This window comes from Lutjanus erythropterus, chromosome 3 (assembly GCF_056507025.1).
Source record: "Lutjanus erythropterus isolate fLutEry1 chromosome 3, fLutEry1.hap2, whole genome shotgun sequence".
Lineage (NCBI taxonomy): Eukaryota > Metazoa > Chordata > Actinopteri > Lutjaniformes > Lutjanidae > Lutjanus > Lutjanus erythropterus.
Window position 1 is genome coordinate 10,652,819 of NC_139319.1, and position 27,031 is coordinate 10,679,849.

General features: G+C 40.3%; 1 protein-coding gene across 1 annotated transcript in view; it reads right to left on the minus strand.

Annotated features, from left to right (window-relative positions):
• The window catches only part of LOC146329694 (protein sidekick-1-like), a 334,563-nt gene that overhangs the window by 167,340 nt on the left and 140,192 nt on the right, over positions 1–27,031 (minus strand). The window contains exon 5 of the mRNA XM_084714965.1: positions 6,358–6,491. Coding sequence (XP_084571091.1) covers positions 6,358–6,491 — 134 coding nt within the window. The remainder of the gene's footprint in view (positions 1–6,357; positions 6,492–27,031) is intronic.

The window sequence follows — 27,031 nt, forward strand, 5'->3', positions numbered from 1 at the left end:
CTCAATAGTATCACTATTTTCTTACACCCCTTATTTGCATTAGCAGTAACTTACTAGAGCGTTTTCTCTGGGAATTCCACCACATGCATCCAGGTGTAATACTGCAAATACATCACAATAATTTCATCAGGTCATTCTGAGGGCTGGTTGGGAAGCTCCAGAGGGCCAGATGTGGCCCATGGGCCGCCAGTTGACGATATAAGCTATTTTTGCAGTTCAGCAATCATTAACAAGCGTGACATTGCTGTCTTCTCTTTAGAAAAGATAAAGGCAGCTGATCAACTATTGAGCCCAAAGCTGAGATAGCATTTAAAGTGCTATAGTAATTATATCAGCTATACTGTGTGCGTCTGCCACAGTCTGCTTCCCTCTCTTTCTTCTCTTATTCTGCCTTCTGTTCTTCTACTCTGCACACCCTCTCCTCTCCTCTTCTCTCTCCTGTTGTTATATATATGAGGTCTAGAGAATGCATGTGGGATCATAACTTCTTAATCTCGGGTTGTGGAGATCTCAAGCCGTTTTGTCTCATTTCTTTATTCTGCAAAGTGCAGGTCTTTGATGATGTCCAGATATGCCAAGTGTTTCTCATCGTGTATCTTTTGCATGTGTACGTTTGCATGTCTTTGTGCTTTGTGCTCGTGTGTGTGTGTGTGTGTGTGTGTGAGAATGTGGGTGTGTGAGCCTCCCTCCAGCGAGTACTCTCTTTGGGGATATTTTGCTGCTCTAATGGTCTGATGTACAAATCTACAAAGACCTCCACTGCTGTGAACTGAAGAGAAGCACACAGACATGCACACAGTCTTCTGGGCAAACAGGGAGACTGACTGCTGTTTTGATTGACGGGCAGAGGTGTGTGTGTGTATGTGTGTGTGTGTGTATTAAAGAGAGACAGAGAGGGAGTGATGATAGCAGGTATGCATGGAGCTTAATTAATTGGAGTAGGGATCCTCATCTCCTGCCATTAACAGAAATACCCTGAGGCCATTAGAACTCTCTGTCTCTCTAATGCAAACACACACACACACACACACACACACACACACACACACAGAATCAAACGTGTATACTGTAACTAATTGACCAGACCTGCACCTTGAATCTGACCCTTCCTCCCTGGGGTAGCTGTGTAGATGTGATTTGCTTTGTTGATTTGATATCTAAGCACCTTGTACAGTACATCCTTAGAATATTTAAAATCCTGTCAATCTGTCATGTTCAGTCTGCAGTGATAACTGACTGAAAAATGTCTTCTGTAACACCATGTGTTGTCAGCAGTGATAAAAAGCTCCAGGAGCTGTTTATTTTAGAGGCGGGCTTTACTTCCTGTGATTACAGTGTGACCTCTCACCAAGCTGTTGAGCCGCTATCAATTGTGGCTGTTCCATCCCGACCACGGACGACAGTTAGTGCTTTTTATTTGCAGCCGTCTAGGCCACACTCACAGGATAGTGGTCAGGGACATGCAGATAATGGATCTGTCAAGTAGGCAGGTCATACAGCTGGTTGTATGCCACTTTTCTTACAGGCTCTGTGGGTTAGCCAAAAAATTTGGACTGTCAATCCTCTCACAGCATGAGTGTGACCAGCGTGTGAAAGTATGTTAACTGTTAGTGCCTGTGCTTGTGTGCTAGAGACATGCAAGAGTCTTCTCCACCAGCAGCCCTGACATTAACAGGTTGTCGGTCATATCCTCAGTCTTCACCCATGACTCACTTCATTAGCGAGTCTCTTTCTCTACCAGTGCTCTTTCTCTTCTTCTCTTTTCAGCATGACGCTCGAATCAAAGTAAGAAAAGGGAAGAATAGGAAAAAAAGGCATCTCATTTATTCTGGTGAATTTCTGAAAAGACAGACAACATTTTTAGAAATAGAAAATTTGACTGACAGCTATGAACTTCTGTCTTCAGATCCTGTACAGGATGCTTAATGGAATGTAAAAGTGCAAAGAGCGGAGACGGGAAATGGAGAGAAAGAGAGATAGGACCGGAAATGTTTTTTAAAAAAAGAGGAGGTACAGATGAACAAAAACACAATTTCCATGAGCTCATTCACATAATTTCTTGTGTCAGTTAACCTGGTGAACTGTCTATCACTTCAATTCACTTCAATTTAATCTCATTTGCACAAAATTGATTCTTTTTTTCCCCCGTCAAATTTCCTGCTAGCAAACTTTTGCTTATCTCTACCATTAACAGGCCCAGTCGGCTGCTCAGTGTGTACATAATGTTGTAACTGTTAGTCTAACAGAGAATACTTTTTAAAGTAAAAATCTAGAAGCAAAACTCACGTTTCAATCCAAATTTATACTCTACACGTGATATGATCCGCACACATTCCCATCTGCAACATCTTTTCCTTTTCCAAAACCAATCAACCGACAAATGAGCTGTTAAAGGTTAAATATGGAGGAATGACTTAGAAAATAACTCGATGTGAAATACCTATCGTTTCCATGTCTCACTGTTTGTTTTCTTTGGTCTTTCCTCTTTCACATCTTGCTCTTTGCATCATTGTGACTCTTTTGTTTGCCCTCCAGTGAGTATTTAATTCCTCTTTCCTCTGTTCCTCTCCAATCTCAATAACAAATAACTGAATCAAACATGCTGCTTTATAGCAAGGGATATTTACCCAAGACGTGTTTATTGTAGAAAATACACACTGATAAACAGAGACAAACACATGCGCACCCGGACGTTTATGGCCGAAGACTGATCAGTGAAGCCTAACTATACCCTTACGATTCCTAAAAAACACCCAAGGGAGCACTCGACTCTGACAGCTGTAACAAGGTGCTGTGTGTATATTTATGTGATTGTGTGTGTATCAGTGTGTGTGCATTTGTGACAAAGGATGCCAAAGGATACAACCCTGTAAAGAGAATCTAATTAAAACTCTATACAGCCACCAGGGACAGTGCGCTCCCTCCCTCCCTCGCTCTTTCATTTAACCACAGTGAACACTTCAGCTGAAGGACTGTTCGACAGTAGAGTCTATCCTCTGGCCTCCAAGGAGAAGCGATATAGTGAAAGGGATTCAGCGATAAAGTGATTCAGTGATAAAGACCAGGATAGAGGCAGGGGAAACAAAAAATTCGCCAAACTTTGCTGCCCCTTAGGAGAGTAGCCTATTTGTTCAATAATGAACAAAAGGCTGCAATGACATTCACTAACATTCATTAATTAAAAACAATTAATAGGCCTACATGCAGCACAGTGGCTATGCATAGGTAATGCAATGCAAATGAAGTTTGGTCACAAGAATTCATTTAATTAAATTTGAGCCTGCATGACTCAACCCTTTAATTTAAAGGTAAAATATGCAGGATTGTTTGTAAACACACTTTTGAAAGTTGGCCCCCTTCTCCATGGATCAACGAACAAGAGAGAGGGAGAGAGACCTACAGACTAAAGAATAAACAGGCCCACACCTCTGGATTTTGTGTGAATACAGCTGAAGTGATCCTCAGTCTGCTCTGCCTGTGTGTGTCTGTGTGTGTAAAACTCTTTCTGCATCTCTTACAGACAGACAGCAGAGGAATGAGACAGAGAGCACTAAGTAATTCTTGGTCGCTCTGTTTTTATAGAGTTCTAACCAATAAGCCTACGTGTTGTATTGGCTGGGGGCTACACATCACTGCCCAAAGGCTGGAACCCAGAAGAGTCAGGAATAAAGAAAAACATGAGAAAAAAGTAAAGGCAGAAGGCAGGTTCTCTGCAGATACAGACATCACCACACAATTCTAGCAGGTCATTAGTGATGATTTAGAGGGATTATGTTTATATGAATCTATAGCAGGGCTGGGCCGATGGACAATGCCATTGCCCATCGCTGACAGCTGACAGCCATGGCCTTCTGTATTTATACTGTATCTGTATTTGAGGTAGTGTGTCCCCTCAGAGTTGCTGTATGGCAGGAATTTCATTCAGTTTTTTTACATGTGGGAGAGAAAATAAAAACAAGCTTTTGCTGTACGTACAGTAGCACTACGTCTCCACGTCCCGTTTGTTATTTTCTTATTAAGTCTGCCCAGTTAGGTGAACCCAAGATGCTCGGTTGCCAGCAGTGTTTCTTTTCTGCAGGCTGCTGTTAGTGTTTCTTTCATTTGTGCCACAATTGTTGTCTTGGCTCACCTGCCTCGCCAGCCAGCTAGCTTTGTTTCAAGCTTCAGAGGCCAAATACAACGAAGTTTCAGACATGTAGACCATTTTAAACCCGGCACATGAATGTATGCTGGACACTCGCCTGGCGGGGATGTGAGAGTTAATCTGCCTGCTCCCTTCGGCTGAGTGAAACAGCTGGAGGTTGCCATCAGAGCAACAGTGGGAAGCAGAGGTGACTACATGATGAGTATGTTGGCTTTTCTACCAGGGGACAGACACTCTTTCCTCCCCTCAAAAAAACAAAAAACAAAAAAACAACGTCACTGTCCATCAACGATGTTTGCATGGACATTGTCTATGTCAATGTGTTAGACAATGCTAGTCTATTTTGTGTTTTAATAAAATGTTGCACCATATGCCTTTAATATAAAATCACACATCAACAGGCAACAGACAAAACCATACTAAAATATCAAGTGTTTGTAAACACCAATAAATAGTCAGCAGTGTTTTGTAAGTTACATACCAAAAGGCCAAAATAAAACTTGCCTCTATGCAGGATTTTCTAGAAGTGTGTGGTGGTGTTTGTATGTACACAGACCCTGCCTTCTGCTTGTACTTTCTCATTTTCTCATTATTTTGTTTTTTGGGATACTTCTGGCTGTCAGCCTCTAGGCCTTGGCTTTGACTTCAGCCCCCAGCCAATAACACTGAGCAGGGTGTGAGGTCTGGACTCTATGAAAACATAGCAACCAACAATTATATCACTGTGTCCATCTCTTTCCCGTGCTCTCAGTCTGTGACACAATACAGGACGCACAATAACAGGATGAAAGTTCACTTCAACATTGTGTGTGGATGTGTTTATTTGTACTTTAAAACATAAATAGTGAAATAAGCAGAAAGTAATGTGTTATGTCTCTCTCACTTCATTCACTTTCTAGATCTCTCAGCCACCACTGCTCTTTCGCTCTCTCTTGTTCGTTGCTGGAGAGAAGGGGCAAACTTTCAGTGTAGCATTTACAAACAGCAACTGAAAAATCCTATATATTCTATAAAGCTGGGTATCATTTAAAAAAATATACAATACCAGTAGCAATACCAGTACCCTTAAAGTGATACAATAGAGTACTTCATTTGATATGTTTATTTTTTTAATACACATACTGATATGCATAATTTCAACAGAAGCATTCTTTAAGTAATACTTACAAATTTTATGCATTTATGCACAAGCGTGTCATATAGCCATACTTTTGTAATGTTTTGGTAGCCTCTTGGTAAAATACGCCGCCCTCCACCACAGACTGTATGGGTTTTAGCTGTTGCAATAGTGGGCCAATCACATGCTACATTTAATAGTCTTTTTTTCTTGATATGGGTACAAAAAGGATCTAATGCAGGTTTCCTTTGACTGGAGAAGTATCTATACTACCTGATACTGTTATTATTATTATTTTTTTTGGTCAATACCTTAAAGGTATTGAGCACTGATACCCAGCCCTTATATTCTATCTTTAACATCACACAACAACAGTGACTAGAAAGCATTATTTTATAGTTTAACAAGACCATCTGAGAGGTGAACCTTCTCTTATGAAAATATCCAGCTGTGTCGTATCAATTTCAGTTGTTGGAATCTCCAAGTTAATCTCTCATTCATATTATATCAATAATTTAGGCTTTTCAGTGTAATAGTCAGGACCTCCAGTATTTGGATCAAGTAGCTTGCAAAAAAATAGAAGAGTGCGAAATTAAGCAGGCTACATCTGTTTTTCTAATGCTTCAGATACGTATTTAATCAACATTTCATATCCTCGGCTGCTCATCTCATTTTCAGGTTTTATCTACGGGTTGTCAACAGTAATTAGGCTGCCACTCAACTGCCTTCTGCTTTCTCAGCTCAATAAATAGAGCAGATTTCAATTGAATCTTTGGGTTTTAGTTATATTTTTAGTTAACTGGATTCATTCGACACAGAGACCCCAATCAAGCTCCGTCAAAAGCCTAAAAAGGTGAAATAAAATCAAATATTGAGCAAGTAACAATTTCTCAGAGAGTCTGAAAATCTCATAATCCACAATCAATCATGTTTGATTGTGGAATAAACTCTGCTTCTGTGAGATTTAAATATGCTGCACGGTTTAATTCAATGTAGACTTAACTGATTCTGACTTGCAGAATGAACACCACGTTATTATCCAAGCTGTTCGCTCTTACACCCCAAAACTTTTACAATCGAGCAGAATGTTTGTTACCTGAGATGCTCAGGTAGACGGCCGGACTCGTCACATTCTCTCCTGTCATCTCGTTCACCGCCTCTACGTGGTAACGCCCTGCGTCCGCTGCTGTGGTTGCCAAGACAACCAGCTGATTGTCCAAAGTGATTGCTCTGTAGGGCACAAACGAGACATGCAGACAACAAAAGATTAGAAACACACAAGAACAACATCCGAGAGCAAAACATGCCTCCTCGTAGTGACGCCCCGTCTCAGACAAGAACACTGCTCAAACTAAGACTCAGACAAGAGGAGAGTATTTGGTACATGGATCATTTAGAATTCAGAAGGGGGGAAGGAAACATTGAATACAATCATCAGAAAGGAAAGAGGATTCGGAGAGCTTAAATAAATCTCTCCTCCTGTCTCAGATTGATATGTGGCTCATTTTGTGTCTCTTTCATTCTTCTGGCCATTCTCGTTGTTTGTGTATTGTCTTCTGTTCCTCCTTCTTTACACTGATCCATCCTCATTTCCCCACGTACCAGCAGCAATCAATACAGCACAAACATACAGAATACACAAACACACACAAGATCTAACGCTGTTCTCACATGAGCACACAGAAATAAGAAACAATCACTTACAAACAGACTTTGTGTTGCTGCTGCTTTTCAGAGTAGCACAATAAGAAGAGTTGAATTTGGAGGGAGACAGTGTGGGAGAGGATGGCGGGAGGGAGTTGAGGAGGGTAAAAAATATTTTCGTGGCACTCAGATTTTCATGTGTTTGAACTTGTGTGCCTGGGAAGAGATGCCGCCAGGCAGGAAGCGCAGGTTGATGTTTTTAGTGATGCTACTTGTGTTTTCAGCATGTCAGTGAATGGAAATCTTCCAATATTCTAACCTGAGAGGTGACACTGAAATAAAATCAATATGACCAAAGGGAGAATAAAGCATATTAAAGTGATATGACAATCTTTTATTCTTAGAGACTCAATCTTTTCCCTGTGCACCTCGAACACAACAACACACATACTGTATGCTGTGTTCAGACTGTGTAGCCAGGCGAGACAAAACTATGATTTTAGGCTCTATAAATAAAGAATAATAGAAGAAAAGATATCCAATGTGCAAGATCCTGAATACTGAATATTTAAACCAAAGGAAAGGAAAGGACCCCATGTTATTTTGAACAAAACAGCTGTGTGTGTGTGTGTGTGTGTGTGTGTGTGTGTGTGTGTGTGTGTGTGTGTGTGTGTGTGTGTGTTTGCGTAAGGTGTGTATATTTCTGTAAGCATTATTTAGCAATGTTGAATTGGCAGCAATGGGAGCACCCCAAAACCAGATTGGCACAGTGCCAGTTGGACATGGATTCCACTCCATTTAAATTCAGCACACAAAATGGCACGTGCCAATAATGCCAACCTGAACTGATAGCATACCACGTGTACTGATAACTCTGTAAACAATAGAGACTAATAAACATAAATATTATCATGGTTTTTAGTGGCTGGGTCCAAGTGGAAAAGATACTGTATTGTCTGTGCCGACGATTTACAGCTGGAAGAGATGAAATGAAAGTTTACCACAGTGCCTTTGACTACCTGCTGCTGTCATATGAGAGATATCTGGCATCATGGCCGCCTCCCCATGTGTGCCACATGACTACGTAGCAGGCTTATATTGGGACAAAAATATTACAGCAAAGACAAAACTTATTTCGCAGTTTGTATTTTACATTTCAGCAAACTCACAGTTTAAGTATTTTCATTTAAAGTGTACCACTAGAGGGATTTTGAGCACCACCAGTGGTATTTGTAGCAAAGTTGTGAGAATGTAGGAACTAAATTGAATGTCGCTGCTTGCACTAGCCAACACCAGGAATGCTAGTCAGTCAAACTAATTCAGCAAGATCTGATTAATGTACGGTGTGGTTAACTGTTGTCTCTAAGATGTTATGCAGCCACCCGCCACTTGCCGGGGTTGCATCCCGGCAGGCCGCAGCGCCCCTCTAACTGCCATAATGACCAGATGTTGTCAACCAGCAAGATGGACATTTTGAAAAAATGAGTTTTTCAGACGATGTTTAACCTTATCAGTTAATAAATTGTGCTAAATTTTGTTGTGAGTGTTTTCTTCCTTTTAGACTATGCTAAATTAAAATTTCTGTTTAATCAACAGGGAAATTAGTAGTTAGGAACATCCCTGCCATTTACCCTACTCTTCCCGCAGTGTTACAAGAGACACACGCAACACAACCAAATTGAGGCCAACTAATACAAACTACCAGCATCAACAGCTTAGAGATAAGTGTGTTGATGCACCTGATGATGCATATATATGCTGTATACCTAGGGACAAAGCTACATGAAGGTGTTTGTATGTGCCACAGGTCAAGATAGGAACTGCTGATTGAACTATATATTGATTAAGGGAAGGAGTGGAGAGGAGAGGAGAGAGACTGCTTGGCACACGCTCTCACAAACACAAAAACACACACACACACACACACACATGCACACACACACACACACACACACACACACACACACACACAGAGACAGAATTCCTCAGGTCTAATTTTATTCAGTGTGATTTCCCAGGAGAACATCCACAAGAGCCAGAGCCTCAACCCCAACACTGACACTCTATTTGTGTGACCGTATGTCTGCGTGTGTTTGTTGCTTTGTGTTCACATGTATTGTATGTGTGAGTGCATTTAGCTGCATCACACTGCCTGAAATAGAGGCTTTAACTAACATTCCTCCCGTTCTCTCTTACTTCTTCCACGGTCAAGATAGATTTTGCATCCTCACCGAGGTCTATAATGCAATTTATAGCTGTTAAGCTCATTAACTGCTTTGACCAGCCCATTTTATCACATCTGTTTTACCCAGCACATGCTGATTAATAGACAGCGAAAGCATGCTTCCACTTGCCTATAGTGTCTGAGGGAGGAGAGAGCCCGGAAGGTTCGAAGTTATTAACATTCAAAGTCAAAGGAGCTCAGTGGGCGGATGTGAGAATGCAGTAAGACCAATTAAGATAGCATATTAACATCTGAACATTTGTTGAGTTAAAAGTATTTGTTCGTGTAGTATTTTTCCTCATTTACATTTCCAATTTATACGTGCTATTTACATGTGAAATTACTTGTGATGACAGGGGCCGATGGCTACAGCGATTTGCTTCACACTTTCATTCGTTCCAAATTGGGAGGTCTCGGGCTCGATTCCCCATAAAATCTTCACATGGAACTTTCATATCGAAAAAGCAACACAGAGGGAAAGAAATGAAAATTGCCAATAAGAAGTCAGGCAACAGAGATTAGAGGACTTCAAATCATGTGAAATTCCCTTCAAAAAATAATAAAGTGTGCCTATTTGTTCTGAGTAGCTGCAGGGTAGTTATACAATCTCATCTCAGAGTTACTATATAGCAGGACACACACGCAAGCATATGAATCGGCGTGCACATGAGCTGCTTACATGCGTCTTTTCATTCTGACCGAATAGCAATATAGTTAAGATTTAATATAGCATAAATTCAACATGCCACTTTCTGCTTTCTTTTAGTTCGACATTTAATTAAACTGGACAAAATTGTTCTGGCTTTTAATTAAAGACAAACTCGATTGTAAAACTGTGCATGACTCTGCATGCTTATGTGTGTGCATGTATGTGTGTGTCTGTGTGTGCATGTGTGTGTGTATGACAGTTTATCCTCAGGCATAAGAGGGAAATTAAAATACAGTAATCAACTACATCCTATTCTGCTCTCCTAGTGCATTCCTCTCTGTGTCCCTCACCCCCCTCAATAATAAAAAACAGCCTCTCTGACTCTTTCTCTCATATCCCATTTTCCATTCTCCCTCAGATTACAATCTGCACATTTCTTTCTTGGTTTCATCCAATTTTCTTTGCATTTTGTTTCCTCTAGCTGTCTCTCTATCACCCCCCCCCCCCCCCCCCCCACCCACACACAACTGTCCTGTCTCACGTCCCCTCTCCTCCCCTCTGACTCTTTTGAACCAAAGCACCAAGCCAGATTGGTCTTTCATTAAATATCTGGCCCCAAGACTCATTTAATAAACACTCAAGGGTGTCTGCACTGTAAGGCTGACTGCTAAACACACACACACACACACACACACACACACACACACACACACACACACACACACACACACACACACACACACACATACATATGCAAGTGTGCCAAGAGCTAATTAGCACACACATGTCGCAGGCCAAAGGATGAGTGAGCGAGTCAGTGCATGAATGAGTGTGTTTTTTTTTTTTATATCTAAGTGCGTCTAAGATTGTGTGTGTGTGTGTGTGTATGTTAGGTCTGGAGACTGTGTCTCCTGCCAACAGAGCCCACCTCGGCCCCGTCTGCCCTCCCTCTCTATCTCTGATAGGCAGCGTGCCACCTTCTTAAACCACACTGCGTCTGACACACAGAGGCTCGGGGTGGAGGAGTGTGGCGGCAGGGCAGAAGGAGGGATACTCCACTGTAAACTGAGTCCAGACAGCAGGCTTTTTGGCAGCTTCGTCCCCAAAGCAAGTGCCTGCCAGCCACCCACACATTACATTGCATACATACACACACACCTTCTCACACAGCGGGCGCTCGCACAGTTGGGAACTGTTCCCTACAGCCGTTTAAATTCAGATGTTTGCTTCGGTGTTTGAGTCAGTGGACACATGAATGCTGTCTCTGTTGGACAGACTGATAGTTAATGTACACAGGTTCATACCAGCTGAATGCTACATTATGTGTGTGTCTGTGGACACAACAATCATGGATGCCATGGATGCAACAATTAGCTGATTAATCAATTAGCTGATTAGTCTATAAAATGAAAATTATTTGCCAAATATTTTGGTAATCAATTAATCATTTCAGTCATTTTTCAAGCAAAACATTGCATTACTTTTTTGTGGTCTGTTTGTTTGTGTGCTTGGTGAGGTCTCAGCTCTTCAATAAAAGAAGGGGGCTCCCTAAATAAGCTGGGAACCACTGCAATAGACTAAATGATTAACCATGACAATAATTGGTAAATTAATCAATAATGGAAACAAACTTCCATTGCAGCCCTACTATGGACCTGTGTAAATTTAAGATTTTGTTATTGCAAACTTTACACAGGGTTGAGGTATTCAAATTTTTTAAGCTTTCCTACTCTCAAAATTGCCTGTCAGTTTGAGTTGTAGTCTGGTGTCCTCCATCCCAAAGTAATTGGTAACTATAAAACTCAGCTGCAGAGAGCGCATTGTTTTGAATGCGGAGAGGAGGGGGAAAGCTTCTGTGCCATATTCATCAATATATGCTATGATAGCTTTATTTTTTGGCTTGTGCTTTGTCTTTATCTGCACACAAAGGCTGACATAAAAGGCACGCAGTGAAGCTACTGTATAGGCATCACCATAAAAAGTAATCCTCAAAAAGCATTTTTTAAATTGTTTTTTTTTTTTTTTTTTTTAAATTTCTATTGATTTACAGACCCTTAATGTGGAGGGAAATTCATTTGTGGTTCGTTTTCAACCTCTCAATTCAAACAAACAATGTAAAAACTTTTTCTTTCAACTCTTCATTGGACCCAGTGATTATAAATGTGCAAGTAGTGCATCAAGAATTACAATGGGATTTCTGTAATAGTTGAATTAGGTTGCTTCAATTGGCTTGAATGCACAGTGCCTTTTCTATATATGTTCTGGCTTGGCTTGGTTTGATTTGCTGTGTCAGCCCACCACAGGGGTTTGCTTCTCCATTACAACAGGGCAACTCGCTTTAAGGTGTGTCTTTCAATGACACGCATGCCCTGAGTTAAATGCCAGTATAATGGTGGACAAAACATTTAATTTCAGATTAATTCTTCATAATAAAAGTATTCTGGGTGTAAATGATGGATTTTCATCAGCAGTTACTTAAACACACAATATGTAAATTCTAGGGGTCTCACATTAAAACAATGACAAAAGACACAGTTTGATAATGTCGTAAAGTAGAATTGCATCATGGGAGTTGTTTTCATCATTTTTAAACAACTACCATTGCCGATGAAAAGATATCTCACATGACTCAGGCAGGAATTTAATTTATTTTACAGATGAGGTAATGTATTACAGTTTGATTCACATCATGTTTAGTCACATTTACTGACTTCATTCCTCATTCTCCTCTATCACTTCTACCCCAAATTGTAGCCATGAGCTGCTAGTGGGAAATGCACCATTACCTTGAACAAATTATTAATTTTTCTGGGTTTGTCTATTTTCTAGAAACAATAATTTGTTTGGAATAATACTAGGCATGCAACTCAACAAAATATATGCCACAGGTCCAGTGTTTTTAGACATTTTAATGTAGAAATACTGCATATTACGTTAAACAAAATAAAGATACCTGAAAGTACAAACAGGGACACAGGAGAGAGACTAAACTTTAAACAACAGAGATTCAGTTAGAGGCTACAAAAGTACTTAGAGCTGAACACATAGACTTTTAATTAAGTCTGTTTTTCTGGTCTCCTGCACAAATATGAGTTGAGTCTCACAACACACTCTTGTTTGATGGGGAGAGTCTTTGGCCCCACTCTGAAGATGGTCTTTGGGTGCGACACGGCAAAGCTTGACACATTATAACTGGTTATGAAAATGCAGTGAACTGGGGCGGGCAAAAGTGCCAATGGAAAAGCCCTATGTGACTTTGAACACAAAGTTGGTAGTGGAGTATTTTTCACTGATTCGAAAGGACTCACTCCCTCAGTGGATGTATTAAAGCCTGACAGGCAGTTCCTGTTGTGGTGCTGTGGGGTAAATTGGGATCAAGCAGAAGCTAGAAGTCTTAGATGATATAAGGTTTTGTACACTACTGTAATATAACAGCATAGAGTGAGGAAAAAAAGAGGAATGATCTCAGTGGTGAACAGAGAAAAAAAGACAATGAAGAGAACTAAAGTTTGCCAATTTCCGACAACAGTTTCATGTAGTTTTGGAAACTATGATAGATCTGTTTTTGTAATGGGATTAAACAGTCTAACTGAGTTAAGAAGGAGAACTGGACCACTGCCAGTAGCTCTTGACATTCTGCTGCCAGGAGCGTGACAGTGACTGCTTTAGTGATTTCCATGCATAGTTTAAATTAAGCTATTGTTAACACAGCCTGGGGTTGAAGATTTGCTTTACAGTATATTTGTTGAACATTCTTTAATCCTCTTGCTCAGTCAAAATGCAATGCCTCAAAAATTATCTTTAAAACGACATTTGTTTAAGTTTGTGATTGCTACGAACGTGAGGAAACAGCCTACGAGCTAAATTAAGATTTAAAGTTTGGTCAAATTATTATGTCACTTTTGCAGCTTTAAGAGTGAGGTTTGTGCTGTGTGGGTGACAAGAAAGAGGTTTTTTTGATAAAGTATTTTTTCTCAACAGCAGTACTGTGAGGCAATAATGCCATAAACTGACAGCTCCACTATCATCAGTGTCTGATTCAAGTGTAAACAAAACGATAGCCCCGCCACCTAAATTCAAAACAGATAACTGAAACCTGCTGTTAGTTTGAAATTGATTGACAGATATTTTGAAACACCGCTTAATAATACACAACCTCTAAGTCATTAATGTTTTTTCATGCTGTCAAAGTCAGTTTACATCAATGTTAATACAGCAGTAAAGCCAGCCTACAGTTTCAAATATGACCAGTTGCTAGGTAGAAAAAAAAATACTAATCTCTCTCTAACTGTTCAGCTTTTCAGTAATGCACCACATATTGACATTTGACTTAAGTGTAACTGTTTCATAACGTAAAAACTAAGACTTAAATAATATTGTGAACCGCTTTACTATGGGCCTCATCCTTTACTTTGTAGCAGGGTGGTGGTATTAGGGTTCCTACAGGTCTTTAATAGTAAAATCCGCACCTTTGAAGCCCTTTAAGGTACTCAAAGCAAAGATTTAGAGTCCTGAAGCATTGTCATCACATTTAACCTGTTACAATAAATACAAATCGCAAATTCCCTTATAACCACAGCAATCAATATATATTGTCACTTTATTTATTTTACCAGCTGTTTGCGTGTATGACAGGATTTTTTCATTTGAAATATTAAAAAAAAATGTTTCACATGAGTGATTGTGTTGATGAAACACCAGATTATGTAGGAGTATAGTCAAATATAAGCATATTCCTGACTAAGTTTGGACAATATGACAGTATATACCCTGTGATGGCAGAAATGTGTCCACTGGTAGAGATTTGATGATACTGTTTCCATCACAGGTACTACTCTTGCGTGATCACGCAAAACCAGCTGCCTCACAAGGTAATGTGATTTCGGCAGCAGGACTGTTTACCACCTTCACCTGACGAAAGGCTGACAGTTGGTGATGGTAATACACCAAGCTGGTCTGTGAACCACAGCAGAAAAAAATATGAGTGTCAAGAAAACATGGAGGAGGAGAGTGAAGCTGTAAATACAGAGCAGGCGGTGTTTATTTGTATTTATTTGCACCCGTTAACTTTAAAATGTGTGAGACTTTAAATTATTGCTTCATGTTTCATAATGGAAGAAAATAATCACGTGATGAAGTACAGTAAGATATTACTATTCTAAACTGTTTCCCAATTCAATTTACAGAACAATTTACTCTATCATTATATACGCTGTACTATACTGTAATCAAAAATCACCCATACCATGATAAGAGATTTTGACCATATCACCAACCGCTATTTATAACCTTCTAAACATAAGAGTTAAGACTTTGTATGAATCTAGGGTATAACAACGTCCATAACCACACTGTCATTGGCATTCCTTCAGCAAGACCCATTAAGTGAGCTTAAGCACTTGTTCCAAACCTAAATCCCCCAAACACTTAAAACATAAAATGTCTGCAGCCCTTTTATCTTGCAATCAACAAGAGGGAGAAAACAAAACATCCAAAAAACAACTCCACATCTCTATAATAAGCCTGTTGGAGCTGAACCAAATGAGAAGAAATAATGGAAGCAGGCTGCTGATGCATTAAAAATGTGCATCAACTATTTAGAAGGTCTGGATTGTGTCTATCTAAATCAAAATCAAGGCCAGAACATTTTGGACTGCATTAAAATGATAACAGGGAAACATTTGTGTTATTAAAGGCACCCGTCGGGCAAATCCAGAGCCATCCAATCATACACACAACCTCCTACAGGCCACACACTGCATGGCCAGAGTTATGTGGAAAGTATATCGAGACTAGAAACATTACATTCATATGTAATTACTGAAATAATTAAGTCAATTAACAGAAAATGAATGGCCAAGTCTTACGATAATCTAATCATTTCAGTCGTTTTCCTGAGCATAAATGAACTCTCTAGCTCCAGCTTCTTAATTATGAGGATTTGCTGCTTTTCTCTGTTTCATAAAATTGTAAACTGGGGCCTTTAGATTTTGGGCTGGTGGTCAGACAAAACAAGACATTCAAAGGGAAAATACTAATTTGAAAATAATAGTTGGCTTTTTTTTTTTTTTCTATTTTCAAATATTTTATAGTCAAGCTGATTATTTATTAGTGCAGAAAAAAAATCCTGGATTACTGACATCTCTTTCCAAGGCAATGGATCTTAATAAGTTCCCACAAGAGTCTGCACCTTTCTGGGAGGCTTTTTCATCAGATTTTGTAACCTGGCTGCAGGGATTTGCTCACATCCAGCGACAAAGCATCGGTGAGGTCGAGCATTGATGTTGATGCAGTGTGGCTTACAGACGGCGTTCTAGTTCATCCCAAAGGTGTTTGATGGGGTTAAGGTCAGGGCTCTCTGCAGGCTAGTTGTTCCACACCAAATTGGGAAAACCTTGTCTTTGTAGACAAGGTTTCTTTGTGTGTGGTGGTATTGTCAGCATGAAAGACAAAAGGGTCTTCCCTAATTTGTTCTTAGAAAGTTGAAAGCACAATGTTGTCTAAAATGTCACTCTATGATGAAGCATTATGGTAACAGTAAAAATGACAATAACAGTCCAGGTTTCCCTTATGTATCATAGTGGAAGTGTCCAGCCTCATCTGACAAAAATAATGCATTTGCACTTTGCTTGATAGCTTGTTGCCATTGGTGTGGGAGTGTGTGTCTGAACGGGTGAATTACTGGCAAATTTGTAATTTTTTTTGAATAAAAAAATCATCATATGAATGCAGTCCATTTACAAAATTATCCAAGACAGGTCGAATCGAGGGCAATGGGACTTGAATGTAGATCCTTGAAAATGTTTTGCCTCTCATCCAAGGGGCTTCTTCAGTACTAAGTGGCGAGTCCCAGGTATTTAACCTCTGCGCGGTCATTATCAAAGTCACTGATACCACTTGGCTCATTAGCGCTCCTGGCTGCTCTAACAACAGTTGCTACAACAATTTCAAGAATCAGTCAAGTGCAGTTTCACTCGATTGAACTGTTTTTGGATAACCATGATCTGAATGACTGAAAATCATCACAGATATTTGCAAAATTTGCATAAAATGTATTACACTATACTTATTAAGCACATTAAGAAAGCAGCAAATAAGGAGTGAGCAGGCTGTTGAGACCAGTATTTAATAATTTTACTGATCACACATCAAGATGCATCAAGCTATGACTGATTCAATTCAGCAGATCGATCGCATTGTACGTTCGCTTTAATTAATCACAGCTGCATGTTGCAAAATTGTGTATAAAATAAAACCTTCTATGCTCTGACCAGTAAGAATATTTAAGACTTTGTCAGTTTTCCAGTGAGAGACAGAACTCACCACTGCACTGCTATTGTTTCAGATCAAAGACGACCCAGTTAAATGGTGAAGGTAGTTTGTGTGGATCTGTGGTTGCTTGAGTGAAGTCATCTATTGCTCACATTCATATTAACATTACAAAAGGTGAATGCATCTGGCTGCTGACACTTTTCCATTCATGTGCATGGTTATATAACACAAAAAACAACTAGATGTATACATGGACAGCTGCGGACAACACAGACCTGTAATAGTTCTGTTTATACAACTTTCTAGAGTCTGCTTGGAAGATGCATTCAACATGTGCGCAAGAAATAGATTAGTGTCTACAGGATCGGCGAAGTGGCCATGTGGACAAGTCTGCAGATAAGTCAAATTGGGGCTATGTGGATGTCTTCTTAGAATCTACACATTAACCCTCTGATGGTGAAATTGACATATTCGGATGGATGACATAACAACATCAACAACAAAAAAGTGAAGCTAAAACATCTTGATCGCCCCCTGGTGGCTGGCTGCAGTATAAGTCATAAATCCCACCCCCTCCGTGTTAGCAAATGGGACATGGGCTGAACTAAAACATCGAGGTAAAAATAAAAAAAGTTGGTTTCTGTCACTTAAGGTAGTTCTGATCACGCTGGTGTATGATCAATTATTTATTTTTCAGAGAGGTTTTTTTTATATTTTGTTGCATTTTTGTACAGTGAGAGGAAGTGGAGACATGTTATCCATCTTTACACAGCCAGCGCACAGACCCTCACACAATCACGGATGCACGGATGTATAATACCAGTTTTACTCCCTCCACCAACCCGTTTTTTGAGGGAAACCCTGCAGTCCCAAATAACACGTACCTAAAAGTATGAGGACTATGTACTTTGAGCCTTATAGTGTACAACCCAACTCCTCTCGTGTTGTCAATTTCTATCCACATCTTATTAATAACTCATAAGCCAATCTAAGCTTATTATCCGTTAATGTCTGAGTTCTGCATGGTCAGTCTTGATTATTTTTCCACTCAAAGAATTACAGCCTGCATATGTGACTGCACATGAGACCAATAAAGAGAGGGAGAAAGACAGAAAAAAAGAAAAATGGTAGAGGTTACAACAGTAATGAACACTAATGTGTTTGTGAGAGATTTTAACAGCCCCTTCACTGACTCAGAAAACATTTCCCTACCTTCTGCCCTCCACACTCTGTAGCTCTGCGACTTGTAATTAACGCAGTGCCTAAATCACAGGCTTGCTTCCTCAATCACCTTTACAGTTCCTTCAAACGGTCAAATGGACACAGAAAAGGAGACTTTTCTGTGGTCGCTCACCGGGTTGGCCAGGTGCCACTGCCAATAAGTCCCCCATAAAACACACACACGCACACCGGTGGAGGAAATGCATGCCCGCACACACATAGCTGAGTATCCTTGTGCATACACAGCCTTGGGCCTACAGTCCGAAAGTAATTGGTGTGTGTGTATATGCGAGAGAGAGTCAGAGTTAGAGAGGGCTGCTAGACAGACTGCGTTTGTTTAATGTCCCCTGGCATGGCCTGAGGGACAGGCAGAGAGAAGTGGAAAGTGGCAACGGTACAGGAAAGGAAAGCAAAGCGGGGCAAAGGGTGAGATGGAGGCAGGAAGAGAGGAGAGAGGGATGAGAGCAGATCCTGAGTAAACAGAGGAGGCTGACTTTTTTTCTCCGCTTGCTGTTTGTTCAGCTACAGGAGCTTCATGACTCATATCCTCTCTACCACTGCTTTATGTCCGTCTGTGTCTTTGTCATCGATGTACATATGCAATACGGGCGGTTATTCATGTAAATGCACGTAGAAAAACATTTTCTTTTCATAGCACAAAGATCTTTCACAACAGGTCACACATTAAATCTACAGTACAAGACCACATTCATGTCACAAGGATGCTGAACGGATGGCAACAGCCCCTTTTGTGTGACTGTTTGTGACTCTCTCTCTCTGTGTGTGTGTGTGTGTGTGTGTGTGTGTGTGTGTGTGTGTGTGTGTGTGTGTGTGTGTGTGTGTGTGTGTGTGCGCGCGTGTGTGTGTGCAGCTGAGTGACTGTTGTAGTCCCATTAGGTGGATGGATCTCTAGACGAATGGCTATTATCCTAATTAGCACTAATTATGTCTGCTTCCAATTAACCACACAACTGGCGGTGACTTCTCTCGCTGTCTTTCCGTCTCACACACTCTCTCTGCGTCTCCTCTCTCAGCCGGAGAAACACACCTTATACTCAGACACGTCTCTCCCAGCTGCTCAGCTGAAGAGACCAGCTGAACAGAGAGCTGGTAATCTTCACACTTGAAAATAAGCCGTCATTTTCTAATTCTGGTTCATGTGACCGTTTGAACCTGAAATAAAGAGTGTGGCTCCAGACCCTGTGATTTACAGTATATTCTCCTCTTACAACTCTGAAAATTCACCCTGTGAGTCTCTCAGCAAAAGTGAGGGGGTCCTTTCATGGTTTGTTGTCGCTCACACAAAGTTGATGTCAAATGTTCAAGGTTACATGGTTGAATAAATGTTGTAGAGAGAAGATTGAGCCATGTGACTGCCTGAACCAACTTGTAGGCTTTGCCTCATGTATCGTGGCATTGTACATTTTCTGGAATTTCAATTAAGAAATGCATTCAAAGATGAAAAAAAAAACAAAAGACCAGGGAATGGCTGTTTATAAATAAAATAAAATGAAGGGACTTTAATACACTGATGCAAAAAAATTTTATGAGGTAGTCAGGTCACAAATTTGTAATACTGCCCTTAGTTGCTTAATGCAACCAGAGATATTAAAAGGATGTGGATACCGCTGTAGAAACTGAATGGCAATGGCCATGGCTCAATCTGAAAATAGTTTCAACTCACTGTTGAGTATGGCCATTTGACACACCACATTTTAGAGGTGGAGAGTATAAACCCTATAGAATAGTGGTTTTCAAATCTTATATATATATCCTCTATAACCAACCTAACCATTGGAGGCAGCATGTGGGGAGTGGGGAAAAAATGAAGCATCATTCGATCATGGCCTTTGATATCTCATACTCTAATAATTCCCACCATCCAGTAACTGCCTGATTGTCAAAAACTGGGGTTTGCTCAGGCAGAAGATTTTTTTAAGGGCATATAATTTGCCTTTTTATTTGGAAATGAGTGTGTATAGTAAATTAAAAATTAATTCATAACTTTTTATATAGATGTATATTACAATAATAATGTATAATTCATTCATTCATCGTCCGTAACTGCTTATCCTTGACGGGCTGCAGGTGGGGGGCTGGAGCCTATCCCAGTGGAGACTGGGCGAGAGGCGGGGTACACCCTGGACAAACTGCCAGTTCATCACAGAGCATAATAATGCATGGTTGTCACAAAATCCGAAGACACACCTGGTGATGCCTCAATGCACACCTGTTAGCCACAGCACACTATGGTAGTACATGATATAGTTCAGAAAAGGTTTTATATGTTTTATTATGCAGGTTCTGCACATTTAAGTTCCTAAAATATGTCTGTGCTATGTGAAATATGTCCTAGTAATACAAATAAGAGTGCAATTGCAATTGTTGTCATGCAGTTGTCATATCAGTACTTTACCCCTTCAGACGCATTTAATATTGAAATTTTAAGAAAAACAAATATATCCTGATATTGTTACCATCTGTGCTTTAAATGAAAGCATGATGATAACTTTTAGGCCATGTCGCCCAACCCTGCTACATGTAATAAATAACAGATATGGTGCATGTGTGTAAATATGTGCACACAGGGTCACACTCATAATTTATAAAAACACAGACAAAATTGCCGTTTAAATGTAGACAAATTGCTTCCAGTAGCTTTAAAGGTCAGTAGTAATAGTATGAAGTAAACAAGCACAATGTTCCTGCATTATTATCAACACAGACACAACCACACACTTACAGCATCTCCTGTAAAACAAGGGTTTTTAACTGATACACTTGTCACCATGGCGATAGGAAATCAATACAATGCAAAAAAAATGATCCCGCCTACAGGCAAAAACATTTTAATCTACATTATTCTGTAACAAACACACACACACACACACACACACACACACACAAACACACACACACACACACACACACACACACACACACTTGATCTCATAGATCTAATGTGCACAAAGCCTGCAGCTACATTGTCAGTGAATGCATCACTCACACTGACCTGCTCCTTCTACAGAAGCCACAAAGTGTGACATAGATTCACAAACTGAAACTCAGGGCATAAGCAGAGATTGAAATACACTAATTAAAGGCTGAGTAAACATTAGACAGTACTGGACATCATGTATGCATGTGTATGTGTGTATGTTGGTGAGAGTTACACATTAATCTAATCCACTATACACTCTCCCCTTAGAGAGGCACCACTTAACCATGAGACTACCGTTATAAATAATTTAAAAATAGTTTAGAATTAGGTTGTAAATACTTCATAAATAACCAATAAGCTGTTACAACACAATGGATAAAAAGGGCATCAGTGGCCTGTTGCTTGTCAAATAGTGAGCCCACATTTATCTTTACTGTTTAGCCTCAGAGCTCACTGCTTATTTAGCTAATTTTGTCTTCTCCAACAGTGAGCATAAGTACAGTTTTTTCAGTTTTGCCAGATACTTGTGAAATTACCAGATTCATAAAATAAGGCTTTGGCGATATTATTTATACTGACATTTTCAGCATGCTATCAGCAGCCTTTCAGATCATTATTAAAGGTGCTGACATGACATAGGTCATTAATAAATGGTGACAATAAGGCTCCTTTTTGCCAGTTATAAATGTTAGTAACTCATTAGCAACATTAATTAGTGGTAAGAAGTAATTGGATTGGGCCAAAGAGTTCGCCCACAGCAATGTATAACTTATTTATAATTATCTATTAATAATTTATAAGGTGATGACAACCTAATTGATAACATAATTATAAACCATTTATAAATGATTTAAAAGTAGTCTTATTGAGTGTTGTCTGTAAAGTTGACTGTACTAAATAAAAAATCTACATCAAATTGAAAAAGGCAAACCAAAAACATACATGAGAGGGTGTGATTTTCAAAAGGCCCATGTGAGTCAACAAAAAATTGTGTTTGCTTTTGTAATGACAGGCAAAAACGTAGGCTCAATTTCATGCTAAACAGATACCAGAATTGCAGTGTGCCACCTGCATCGCCATAAACACAACCCCAGCTACAATTCCACCCACTCTGGTGAAAACAGGTTTGTTTAGCACCAGAAAATTTCCCAAGAACTGCAAGTGCAAAATGGACAGCGGACGTAAATATCAATGCGGGCCACATGAGTGTGAACAGTCTGTACAAGCCTGTTTGTGTGTGTCGCAGAATGTGTGGTGATGTACTTATTTATTTTGTTCACATGCGAGTGGATGTGTATTGGTTGTGGTACACTATAATTATCTGGTGAGCAAAGGTGCTAATGATAAGGACAAGAGGAAACCTGTAGCATGACTGAGAGGAAAGGAAAGGAAGGGAAAAGTGGGTTTCCTTCAATGAGAATGGACAGCTGAGTGTTCTAGCTAAGACCAGAGTATTCAGGGTCACCACCTTAAACGCTGTGAATGCATTTATTTATGTCTTGACACAAGCCCCCAAGTCATAAACAGAAAACTCCCACGTGAAAACAGGAGCACAGAGGTTAGAGCATGGAAAGTAAGAGTGTAATTTCCCGAGAGCAAGAAGTGCTAAAACTTAGCCTTTATTTTTCTGTGAGAGAGAAAAAACTTGTGACCTTCTGCTTATTGATCCAGCACTCTGATCTTGAGGATGTCATCTTGTGGCTCTGATATTAAACAGTCAATCAACATCCTTTTTGTCTGGCTATCCAGGGGATGTTTAAATCTAAAGACAAATCTACAATGTGGAGGGCGGTGGACAAACATGGACTTAGATGATCTCTTAAAGGAATAGCTTGGATTATTTGAAGTAGGGTTGTATGAGGTACCTATCAATAGTCAGTGTATTCCCCACAGTAGATGGTGTTCGACATACTCCCAGTTTGGAGAAGCAGAGAAGAGCACCAGCAGGGAAGATAGGCTATATACTGCTGTGGATTGGGTCAGCAGCAAAATGTAATTTAGCCACTTAAAAAAGGACCATTTAAAAAAATCAGTGTCAGTTTAAGGGTACAGTATATTTTACTTTCCCGTCAGACAACTTCTTCCGATGGAAAACCGCTGTTATGTCAATCAAATTTGTTATCTCTCACTCAACCAGACTCCACTGACATGAAATGAAATGAGTAATTTTACCTTGCAGAACATGGCAGTTGTTCGAATAATGCTGCCTCGATCAGTTTGGTTGTTTGTGTTACAGTGTGATCTAGGTGAAAGAGATCTGGGGGTGCAAGAAAATTCAGATTCAAATCCAGGATGAGCCCTCATTTTATCATAATCTGGTTCTTGGGCCATGACAAAAGAGGGGAGGTGCACCATTAAACAGTTTAAACAAAGTAATTTTTTAACAGAAATAACTGAAAATGAGATGACACAGGAGCAAAATGCATGAGATTTGTGGTGTATAGTGTGTGTGGAGAGCAACAATGATGTGTGAGTACTGAAGAGTGTATTAAATAAGCAAAAGGATAACTAAGGAAAACTGAAGGCTGCCCCATCATCGTGGGGGCACTGGAAGCACCAGGCCTAGGTGTCACCAGAGGAGACATCCCACTACTAAATACCACTAAGCAATTGACACTGCTGTGCATACGGCAATCTGAACTAAGATTTTAAAGTGTGGGTCCATTATTTTGTGGGGTTTTGAGTTTTTTAATGTCATTCTGATGCTTCCCAGTAGAACTCACTATGTATTAAAATCCAAAAATTTGAATTTTGGTCTAAGAATGTATGTTTTTGCGTCAAAATGCTATTTTCCTGAGCCCTTATAACTGTCTGACGTGACGTGACGTGACGTGACGTGACGTGACGTGACGTGACGTGACGTGACGTGGCGTGGCGTGGCGTGGCGTGGCGTGGCGTGACGTGACGTGACGTGACGTGGCGTGGCGTGGCGTGGCGTGGCGTGGCGTGGCGTGGCGTGGCGTGACGTGACGTGACGTGACGTGACGTGACGTGACGTGACGTGACGTGACGTGGCGTGACGTGGCATGACGTCAAACAAACAGGGGGCAGTGAATCACCAGAATAACCAGTAAGCGCTGCTCACTATTCTCTCTGATGTAACTCTCTTTGGCTGTAGCCTAGCCTACTAGCTGTTGTTAGCACAGTTAGCTGTGTAGCTAAAGGCCTTAATAGAACTGGAGTTTGGCTGTGTTTATGTTTACACTGTAGGAAACAGAACCAGGCTCAGTGGCTTCTGAGTGATCACGGCTAACCGGTACCAAACACAGTCTCTGAGACCAACAGTGACCAGTTTGACAACAGGGAATACTGTACCAAGCTGATGTAACACAGCTCTGATCAGGACTCTGACTCCACAGACCATGAAGACAACAGGTGGGGACAGGAGAGGCATAAAGTGGAGAGAAGCGAGAGGTCAGACATCAGAGAGGCAGCAAGGAGCCAATATTTTCACATCTAATTCAGCGCATTAAGGATTTATTTTCAACCAAACCAGAGATGGTGGTTGTTGAATAGTGGAGAAACTCTTTTGGTGAGTTTTATTTTGTTTGTGTTGAGTCTGAAGTGTGTTTTACGAACACGCTTGTCTTAGTTCAGTAAGAGAAAGAAACTCGAATTCAGAAGCATATCTTTTTCTTGACATTTTTGTCAGTTTATTTTGTTTTTTTAGACTATAAAAGCTAAGACCTTGTGAAAGCTGGACCACTGTCACTTGCATAAATCTCCCAGTTGAGACTACAAGAGGACTGGACTCCTTTCATGGGTGTGGAGGAGAGGGAGGGCATCAGCACTGTGACCTATATGCTGAGTGGGCGTTTGAAAAACCTAGAAACGGATGACGATGGAGTTGCCCTTTAAAAAGTTACACAGTAACTAACCAATCAAGGCAGTGGTTAACAAATCTCACTCATATATAATCTTTTATAACTGCAGTTTCCAGTTGAAAAAGGCTGCCTGACAGCAAGTTAAAACTGTGAAAATCTTCTAAATATAGTATACAATTAAAATGGAGTGGCTAAAATATGTTTTTCTGCTGACCCTGTCCACAGCAGACCATTGCTTGGTTTCTGAGCTGGTAATCATCTCTGCTTCTCCACACTGAAGCTTGCTGGCTGCCATCAACTGTAGGTAACACACTGACTACACCTCATACAACCCTAATTCAAATAATCTGAACTATACTTTGAAGAAGTGCATTTGTACTATGCATTTTCTTTATTTGTTAATTAATTTGTTTAACGATCTCTTCTGTCCTTCTTGTGGTAATCATCATCAGCCACTATCAGACTGTCAAAACCAAACCTCCATCAGTCACTCCTCACTGCACTGTGCATCCTCCTACTCTGTTTTTTATTCATTCCCCCCTTTGCTCCCCCTCACTCTGTTTGGTCGATAGGTTAAGAACTCTTTCCAATGACAGATGTGAGTGTGAGTGTACGTGTGTGTAGGGGGATGAGTGTGTGTGTGCATGTGTGCATGTGTGTACAGTCTGGTCAGTGATGGATGTGTGTGTGGCAGGTAATTAAAAGTGTGATTAGTGGATAATTAAAAGAGGTCTCTGTCTTTAGAATATTTAACGACTTTAGACAGAGGACACGCTCACACACACGCATGCACACACACAAGGTGGCAGGTGGGAGTGTGTTGGTTCAGACTTTAATGGGGGAATAATGATTCCTGAGATGATATTGGATATAGGCAGGGAGACACGAGTGAGAGAGAGAAAAAGAGGATGAAGAGAGGAGGAGAAAGAGGCACAGAATCAGATCAGACAGACAAAAGACACGGCAGCTTTCAAAGATACACATCCATAGAATTAATCATCATCAGCATGAGCCACACAGGCTGGACACACACACACACACACACACACACACACACACACACACACACACACACACACACACACACACACAAACACACACAAAGTCACAGTCACACACAGAGTCAAAGACTTCTCTCTCTCTGTCTCTGTTTTCTGTCTGTCTTTGAGTGATCAGTTCAGACAGAAGCAGCTGCTCTCTGGCAGACAGAAATAGATGAACAGAGAATCACTAAAGCCAGATCCCGCAGGCTGGCACACACACACACACACACACACACACACACACACACACACACACACACACACACACACACACACACACACACACACACACACACACACGTGGGAAACATACAAACACATGCAAATTAAGGGAATTATAACTCAATTTACACCTAGTATTACTGTAAAATTAAATCACACCTCATGCTTATAAACATGTGCTCTTGTCTGCGCTGTGACTGCATGTCATTTTTATACTTTTTATACTTTTCAAAGCACTTGAGTAGGTGTGAAAATGATCAACAACAGTTTTGCTTGTAGCTAAATCCTAATGTTAACATTACTCACAAAGACCATAAGCTGATGTTTAGCAGATATAGTGTTTCCTATTTCCAGCATTTTATGTTATTGTGTTAGAATGCTAACATTTTCTGATCACAGACTAACTCTGAATGCCAACGTTTTCAGGTCATAAACCAAAGCACTGAACATATATTGGAAATTTGGATGTGACAGTGGTGCGAAAAGTCGATTATTACAGTTATTACAGCTGATACTGACATGAATATGCGTACCAAAGTCTAGCAACAATACATGCAATAGTTGTCTTTAGTTATCTTAAAGTGGACATAGACAGGTTTTGTGCTCATCATTATGAAGTACATATTGATTGCACAGTGCAATGGCTATAAAATAATGACACCATCTGTGTTTAAACTGTTTCCCTCTAAGCCTCGTTTTCATCTGTCTGCCACCGGGAACAATTTTTCCT